The following is a 9510-nucleotide window of genomic DNA, read 5'->3' as shown; positions in this document are numbered from 1 at the left end:
TTAAGCAATATCCTAAACTCGGATAATGAGCTAAAAATATATTTCTCTCGGTTCGCTCGGATAGTACTTTTATTCTCCTATTAATGCCGATAAAGGGAACGTGAACGCGTGGGTGGAGCTTTATTGTTGAACGAGGCCAATATACAGAAAGTTTAGAATTAAACACACTCGAGACGAAATTATAAAATAATACGAAATTATATAGAATACAGAAATAAGGAACGTAGTGGGAATTGAGATAGATTTGATTGTTGATAAGATCGAGAAGGAGTAGAATTATTCAAAAATGTGGAAAAATATCAAATCAATTTATGTATATATAATAGTGGATTATATGCGTGATGATTATAATAAATTATATTTATATATAGGAATAATTCGTATGTATGTTTGATATTAGATGTTAAAATTTCTCGAGAGAATATTACATACATAAATCTTCGATTATTTAGCATTCAAAGCAAATTGTTATCCAAATTTTATCTTCTGAATGATTCTAAATTTAATCACAATTTGGTATAAAAATTCTACGTTGTGCGTGATTTTGGATTTGGAATGAAACTTTATAGTAGAAGTTTTGCGACACGGACAATTTCAGTGTATCGTTGGAGTTTTTAGTAATCCTGTGGACATGCACGATTCTGGGATCTCGGTGGTTGTCAACGTGTCTGAATAATTTTTAGCCCGAAGGGATTGCAAATCCCTGGATTTTGGTAATTTAGAAGCTTAGGCGATTTTACTACCCCGAATGATGAAGTCTGCTTTCAGGATTTCAATGGCTTTCATAGTCGTGGAATATAAACGAAGTGTTCATGGCAAAAACGACTTTTTTTTTCACTTTTTGCAGTTTCGCAAGAAAATAAAAAAATATCATATTTCAGAATTCTACAATTATATTTAATTAACTTATGACAAACAAAATTTATTCTTTTTATTTATTATTATCATCTCGTTGATTTATTGATCTTATATTTTGATAAGAAACAAGATTTAATAAATTGATAAATTTTATTTGGAAAATTAATAAATAAATCGGAATAAATTTATATAGTATCAGTATGTTTTATATTTAATTAACTTATTATATCCGAAAAATCAAATTTGACAAAGGAGGATAATTTATATTACAAGTTATTTCAAAAGATATCAAATCTTGAAAAATTTCTTTATCTTTATCGTAAAAAAGATAGCGAGCGTTTATATAAGCGTTTCGTCCTACTATTATTTATTTTATTCCATCATCTTTATATAATCAATCTTTCAAGAATAAAAATAATTTATTGTAGTAAACCGCTTATTACGAAATAGCTGAAAACCGTATTACACCTCTTGAATTCCTGTTCGTTCTCATGATCGTAGCTATTAACGTTTCATTTTAATTCCTCTGGTTTGAAAATAGTTCAACGTTTGCCAGGAATCATTAAGCCCGGTGTAGAACAAACCAGCCGCGGATTTAAACGTTTCACCCCTTCCTCGCTCGTTTCAAATCTTGTGTACTTCAGCATTCGAAATTTTCCGCGTCAATTTCCGCCCCCGTAACACGATTTTAGTTAGCCTATAAACAACAAATTTTTACACCGATCGCAAATCAATTTTTTTGGGATCGCACATTTTATTTTACCGTTTTATTTAATTATGAGAAATTTTGCAATAAAAATTTTCTTTCTTTTTTTTTTTATTTTCAATACGGTTACGTGGATATATAATAATAAGCAGAAATAATTGATTACAATGGGAAAGTATTTGAATATATGACGCTTCATATTAAATATTTCGTATTTACTAGGACTTAGGTAAATATTATTCAATATTAGGTAAAAAATATCCTATAAATAGGAATGAAAAAAAAATATTAAAGATACGTCGTACGATCATTTATATTAAATATTTTATATTTGTTTTCAAGTAAATGTTAGGCAAAAGATAAAAGTGATTTATGATCTATCGCGACGGATCTTAAAAAAAAAAAAAATATTCGTTGGATGATCATTCATATTAAATATTTTATATTTGCGGAAGCAAGTTTTTAGGTAAACATTAATTTTGGGGAAGGTAGACGCTCCGATGATCTTGATCTTGATATATGCCGTCGAGAATATCCTTCTCGGAGATAATCCCTCGAGAGATTTTAATCCTTCTTTCGTCCACATGTTGAAGTTTCAAACATATTTTTCATTAAATGATCAAATATTCCAAACGTATGCCAACTCTATTATAAAAATAATTCTTCTTCGTTATTTTTAAAAACAATAAGAAAAAATTAAAATCCCTTGGAGTTTATCCCCTGAAAAAATATTCTTGACAACATATGCGAAAATCGCGATAATTGCAGATTTTCCACTATCTCTTTTTTAAAAATAAAATATATACTTTATTTCACCGATAAAAATATATTCTTATGTAATTACGAATATTTATACAAAAATATGATTTTATATATAAATGATGATTAAACTCGCTTTACATATTCATCTTGCTATACTTTACATATTTCTGCATACCTTCGTACATTTAAATTTGAAATAAAATAAATGCAAATACCTCGTCTAATAACCACGAAAGAATCACGAAAAATCTACGGTTCGATTATCGCAAAAAAAGATGGTAGTAGTTCAAAAAAAAAAAAAAAAGAAAGGGAAAATTGGGAAACACGGACCATTTGGTCGAAACTCGTCGGTGGAAAATCGACTATGTACAGTTAACGCGTCGAATAATTCGCGTTGTTCTTGGCACCGTGAAACGATAAATTAGCAGAAAACATTTCTGCAACGTCGAAACGCCAAAATTCCCCTCCCCGCGTGAAGTTCACCTAGGCGTCCCATCTAGGCTGCGATGCAAATATTTCCAAGTGTTTGAACGGCGTGATAAGTAAAAGTAAATCGGATTACACGTGGGAACATTCGTTAAACGTTAGCCGAGGTCTTTCGCCATTGGAGAACGACCCGAATTCCGTAACTAACATCGCATGTAGCGCGAGCAACATTTATTTCACGGTTCCGTACCAGGATAAATACCGTTGTAAATGTCGGATCTATCCGACGAGGGGGAGTGGGGATGATTTAATTAATATCTTTATTAATTGCACGTATTACGGAACGGCGTTATTTTCGTATCGCGTGATCTTCCCGCGTTTCGACTGTTCGACTTCCGTTTCACGTTGGAACTCATGGAAAACGTCCATGGAGTCATGCTTTTTTACGATTCGCGAAAAGTTTTTACGATTCCAGAAAATAGTCGTAATACGCGTGTATAATGCAAGGAAAATACAGAGTTTTTTTTTTCTTCGTGGAATATTTTTGAAAAATGAGCATCGCATAAATTTGGCTCACCGAAAGTAAAAATATTGTTGTAAAAATATAATTATGCTATAAGAATTAAAATGCGAAACTTTGTAATTATTATTCGTTTTATCGCGTTTTACATAAACCTTTACATTAACCCTTTATAATCCAATTTATTTTTGTATCTAAGAAAAATTTATAGTTTTGAAACTAATTTTGAGTACTCAACAAATGATATAAGAAATAAAGTATATAGTATACAAGTTTAAAGTGATGTTATAAAAGATTTAAAATTTTTGGATTAGATATACAGACGTTAATTATGATTATTTTTTTAGATTCATCGACGAATATAATCGAATTATTTCTTTAAATGATTGAGATGAGTATCAAAAGAGTGAAAAAAAAGAGAAAAAAAGAAAAAAAAGGAAGTGAAAAGAGAGGAAGTAATTGCATTCAAAAGTGGTGAAAATTTGCGAATGCGCGCAAGAAGTAGAATTGTAAAGCCGTATGCAGTCTGTAATAGCATTCAATGGAGGAATAACGTTCATTGCACAAAAGACCTTTGTTATGAAGCTGCATTCTCCAGTTTTTCCAGATTTTTCCTTGAGTTTTATTCGGTTCAATTGTGCACCGAACTAGAAAAGCGTACGCATGATTCTTCAGATACGATATTCATGCATTCCTTCCCGACGTAATTTTCTTCGTACGTCATTCCTCCTATAGAAACATGTTCAATCATCTGCTACAAAGAAATCATATTCCGTTAAAATATGATATCATCAAAGTGCAATAACGCGAGCAAGGATATTATTAAGTACGAGTACGAAAGATTTATGGATTAATATTTCGTTCCATTACAAATTTCATTAAATAAATAAATAAAATATTTTGTCATTTTTTTTCTTTTTTTTTTTAACTTTTTCTTTTTCGCTTCTTCTTTAATAATTTTCTTCTCTTTTTATCAATAAGGATTCAAACGTTATATTTCATTTTAATCGAGAATCGGATAATTAAATACTCTAACTGGATTGATGTTTTCTTTTCACCGTTAAACAAAACAAAACTTTATTAAAGTTTAAATCGAAATTTCCGGCCGATCTCATTGGACACACAATGTTTTTTCTTTGGAAATTCACACGGAATTCGAATAAAAACTGTATAACAATTTTATCAAATCTGATTAACACGTTGACTGGCACGCCATTTCTCGTGATTGCCATTCCGCCATTTATCGATATTTCGAAATTCAATCTACCGTGAATTTCATATCAAATTTTCCGTATTTATATTTTTTCCCCTTCTTTTCTTTTTGTTTTTACCCGCAGAAAAAAAAAATACCCTTTTTCATACTAGACAAAAATAAAAAGAGAAAGAAGAAAATTGTTTTTCAAGTGAAAAGATGATAAGAAGGAAAGAGAGAAGAAGAGAGAAAAATGATCCTCAAAACTTTCTATTACAAACAATGAATATTGTAAATGATAATATGGGCAGAACGATATACGAGTTTGATAAAGTTACTTATGCAACTATGTCATGGCGAATAATTTTATCGCAACTGATTTTACACAGGTATACACATACACATACACATATATATACATATATACATATACGCGTAAAATAATATTCTCTGCGAATTTCCATTACAAAGAACGAACGAACACCAAAAACCATGTTAACATGAGCGAAATGATATAGAAGTTCAGGGCTCACAGACACTCGTAGAATCGCAACATTGTAAGATATAATTTTACCGGGTAATGAACTATTCGCATAATTGAATTTTGTTTTCGTGAAAGTTTGCATTGTTAAATGCAATACACATGAATTAACATAGAATATTTTGTACGTAAATGTACGAAAATTTTGTACGAGATAAATTTTAAATAAAAAGATATATGACACAAATATATGATTTTCGTGTACTATTTATAGATATTATATTGGAAGCTAATATAGATAATATAATGATGATTGCAATTAAAAGAACTAAAAAAATAAAATTGTAATAAGATTTATCGATACAAATATGAATTTAACACATGATTGAAGAGTTATGAATCAGAGATATACGTTTGATTACACGCGTTAACAAGGGTTAGGTATACATGCTTTTGCGCGTTGAACCAACTACATCCCGGCTAATTCGGGCTTCGAGTATCTCTCGAAACATAACCTATCCCAGTGATTAATTGTAATTAATCGCCAATGTCATATCTATGTGACAAATCATCGTGGTTTGAGTTTCGGTTACCTAGCTATCGAGACGTAGATAAGTCAAACATCGGAACAGTGTACGTAGAATTCTGTATCGATATGAATCGAGAGACAGTGAAAACAGAGTGTACAGTACGAAAATCGAAAATGCGAATCTCGATATTCAATGTTAATGGAAATCGAAGAAATACAGGAATATAGAGTTAAAGATTAATGGAAATTTCATTTTTAAATTAAAAAAAAGATAATAAAAAAAAGAATTATCAGAATTAGTTTAATGATTGAAGAGATTCGTTTAGAAACTAAAAAATCGAAAAATTTAAATCGAATGATTCGTAAAAATTCGTAAAAATATAATTACGAAGAATATAAGATTTTTCAAATTGACACAGATGATTAATTTTGTATTGAAATGAAACATTTGAAAACTGCAACGAACATAAAAGAATCAAGAGCATTTCAAATCACAACATTCGAGATCAATAGAGAGGAAAATGTAACAAAAATACGGTCAACGAAAATCGTGGAGATTTGGAAACAGTACCGTCAAAACGATCGAAAATATAAAATCCTAGTCCAATGCACAGCGAAAATTGTGCCTTGAAATATAAAATTTACACAAATCAAAATATTGAACTTGCACATAGAATTGATGCCAAATATTATTCCTTTCTTTCTATTCTATCGATAATATGTATAACCTTTTTTATTATAACCTATTTTCTTGCATACCTATTATCTTTGCATATGATAATATAATTTAATAATATAATTTAAAATATTTTATATTTATCTACTACAATATTATAAAATCATAAAAAATCAAATAACTACTGTTTGATCACAGAATTCTTTATCATTAATTATATGTGAATTCTTTTTTGGAAAACTATTCGCCAAAAAAGGTTAGAGTTTGCAATAAATGTATATAGATTAGCTCGTTCACATTCTATGTCGTTTATATTCTATTTACTAAATTAATGATCAGATAAAATAACAAATTTATTCAAATTTTTAATTTTATATTAAAGATGATTAATTATTATTTAGAAAAAACTTAAAATTATTATAACAAAATATTTTCTATTTAATGATAAATAAAAATTATATACTCACTCATACTCCGTGTTTTATGTAAGTTTTCATCAGATTCCGTATGAAACTTCGAAGATAACACAATCAAAAGCACATCGAACACAGATAAGAATTTTCTTGTAGACGGGAAAATATTCTCGTAGAATATTCTCGTAGACACAATGCAAATTTAACGGCACAGCACGAGAATTACCAGGAGAAAACTGAAAGCGTGACTCCTTAATCCGGCGTCCAAGTTCACGAATGCAAATAGTATATACCTACATGCATACACGTGTCCCGGTTGTTTATGCTCGAAGGCAAACAAGTCGGCACACAGTGGTTCGTATATGCCGAGGTTTCGTGCACACGACCACCAGAGGCCGCTTTACATGTGCCAATGCAAGCACGGCTAATGTTTAGAGCGAATCGAAATTGAAGCGCCGGAGGAAACTGATGCTGAAACAGATTGGATTTAGTTGAGATGCATATCGATCTGTCATTACAATCCACCTGTTCTGCTCGCACAATGTCATAAATTTCATAGGAAATGCGTTAGTCGTAAGCTTGGGCTTGTAACTTTCAACGAGAGAATTATTACACTTGGTATCGTTACTTTCATGCAAAAGTTAATATTATTAAACTGTTTCCTATGATACGGTTGGCAACCATGATTATAATCAACCATGTATGTAACATGGCGGTTATAGTTTTGTTATATAACTTAACCTCGAAAACGGTGTTTGTGTTGTCCTTGAATGTGTTTCGTTCTAGTGATTTAGTGGGATTTCATTTCTGTTTGCCATAGAATTCTATATTCTATTTATACTGCAATTAATTTCACTGGATTATAATAAAATCTTTGATATGTTTCTCTTGCTTGCTTTCTTTTGTTATCGATTGTTGATCTTCCAATTATAAAATTTTTGCAATGCAAAAGATAGCATACTATTGTGACATACTTCTTTACACTCTTCAATTATTTAATAAATTTGTATTTGTCGTTAATTATTGATTATATAAATTAGGAAAGAATTAAAATTAGAATCTAGAGTTTGATTTTTTTGACAGTGATTTGTATAATTTTATTCTCAGGATTAATAAATGGATGTGTAGCAGAATAACCGTAACAGATTCTTGGGTTAGCGAGCTAGTTTCTCCTTAATCAGTATGCTTTGATAAGATCCTGCTTTGTATATTCAATCGATCAAAGAAGCATACCATTCAAAAGCTTTACATTTCAAGCCGTTCATCTTTTTAACGGAAAATGCAATTCTAAAATTACTTCCTCTTGTACGTTAGAACTAACCATAATAAATTTAACTTTTTACTCAATGCAAGTTTGATTTAAGATTAAATTTTCGATATAAAATAAATTGAAATTTGAATTTAGTATCCTTCCTAAATCAAACATTCCTGAAAATCCATAATATAAAATACGAAACTACTAACACAATAAATAATATAATGTGAATAGCATAAATACATATATTTTTTTTTATTTGTTCAATATCATTTACATATCTTAGAACGATTACGCCATATTCTGTTTATCATATTCTTGTTGACATCTTCATGTTTCATTATGGTATCAAGATTATATAATTCAGAGAATTTAAGTATCGTTGTGTTCTACATGACATTTTTTTCAACATTTCGTTAATTTCCGCTTCGTTCAATATTTAGAGACATGCTCGGTCCCGTTTAAAACGCGCCTTTTTGCCGCGTGCATCGTATCCGCTGCTAGGATAACGTTGATACGTGAAGCAGGGTGCAGTAGTTGGTAAGATATACGTAGGATTAAACCATTTCGACGTTAAGCCCGACGTCCAGCAATCAGATGTTCCGTTCTCACGTCCCGATCGCTAATCGCTCTCGTACTAATAGCGGAAAGCACTTCAACCCCGCCCATTCCCCTCTCCATGCTACTTTTAACCCCTTGCTGTTAAAATGAATCTAAAAAGAACCTTTTAGCGTCCATTTTACGTATCTGTGTTGTCGGGTACTTTCAACGAAAATCACATTCAGCTGTTGTGTGCTTTTTACCTACATTTTCTTCCCATTTTTCTTTATTTACTTTTACAAATAGTAGTGTATTACGCTTGATAAATGACATCCCTCCTCCATATGGAATATGTTAAAAAAATTTGCATTTGAACGAAACGCGAATTATATGAATACGAATTATATGAGATATAGACTGATGGTATATTTGATTAAATATCGAGTATAGAAAGCGAAAAAGATACAAATTTTTATATTTTTACGTTTATCATTTATGCATAATTAAAAAAAGATTATTTTTATGAATATTTTATTCATTGAAAAATATAAGAAGTACAAAATCAATGGTTATAAAAAGATGCTTTTGATATGAAATCTTGCTTAAAATTAAGATTAAAATTAAAATTGTTATTTAAAACTAAAAAGTCGTTTAATTTTCTGTTTTCTTTTCAACAATTTGAACAAATAAAAGAAACATCATATTCATGGGTCATTTGTAATACATTCAACCAATTATCCATTGTTTGTTTTTTAAAATAGAGACACGAATAAAATAGACATTCTAATTTCTATTTTGAGTTTTATTATTAAGAATATTAATTATTAATTTCAATATAAATATTCTATTTACATATATACATATATATGTTACATATATATTATGTCCTATAAATAAAAAAAACATAAGATTTAATATTAGAAATATCCTAGATTTGAAAAGAGAGGTTAAGTTAATTTAAAAATAATTTATTAATCTTTCATTTAAATGATAATAGAATTAGTTCGAAGCTAATAAAGAAAGTGATCAAATAACTTATTTTTAATGTTATATAAATCTTCTTTTGCAAATAAGAAAATAAAAATTCACATAGATATAAAAACGAGAAAAAATAATAGCAATCAATAGCATATTAATGAAACAATCGTATTC

General features: G+C 29.6%; 1 protein-coding gene across 2 annotated transcripts in view; it reads right to left on the bottom strand.

The window, feature by feature from the left end:
- The window catches only part of LOC102680926 (neurotrimin-like), a 48593-nt gene extending 41754 nt beyond the window's left edge, over positions 1-6839 (bottom strand). The window contains exon 1 of one of the 2 annotated variants that reach the window (XM_031514037.1): positions 6618-6839. In XM_031514037.1, the coding sequence (XP_031369897.1) occupies positions 6618-6621 (4 nt within the window). In that variant the 5' untranslated portion in view covers positions 6622-6839. The remainder of the gene's footprint in view (positions 1-6617) is intronic. The other variant, XM_006608832.2, reaches the window with a different exon arrangement.
- Positions 6840-9510: the final 2671 nt, after the last annotated feature.

Source organism: Apis dorsata, unplaced genomic scaffold (genome assembly GCF_000469605.1).
Source record: "Apis dorsata unplaced genomic scaffold, Apis dorsata 1.3 scaffold_44, whole genome shotgun sequence".
Taxonomy (NCBI): domain Eukaryota; kingdom Metazoa; phylum Arthropoda; class Insecta; order Hymenoptera; family Apidae; genus Apis; species Apis dorsata.
This window is presented reverse-complemented; position numbering and strand designations above follow the sequence as displayed.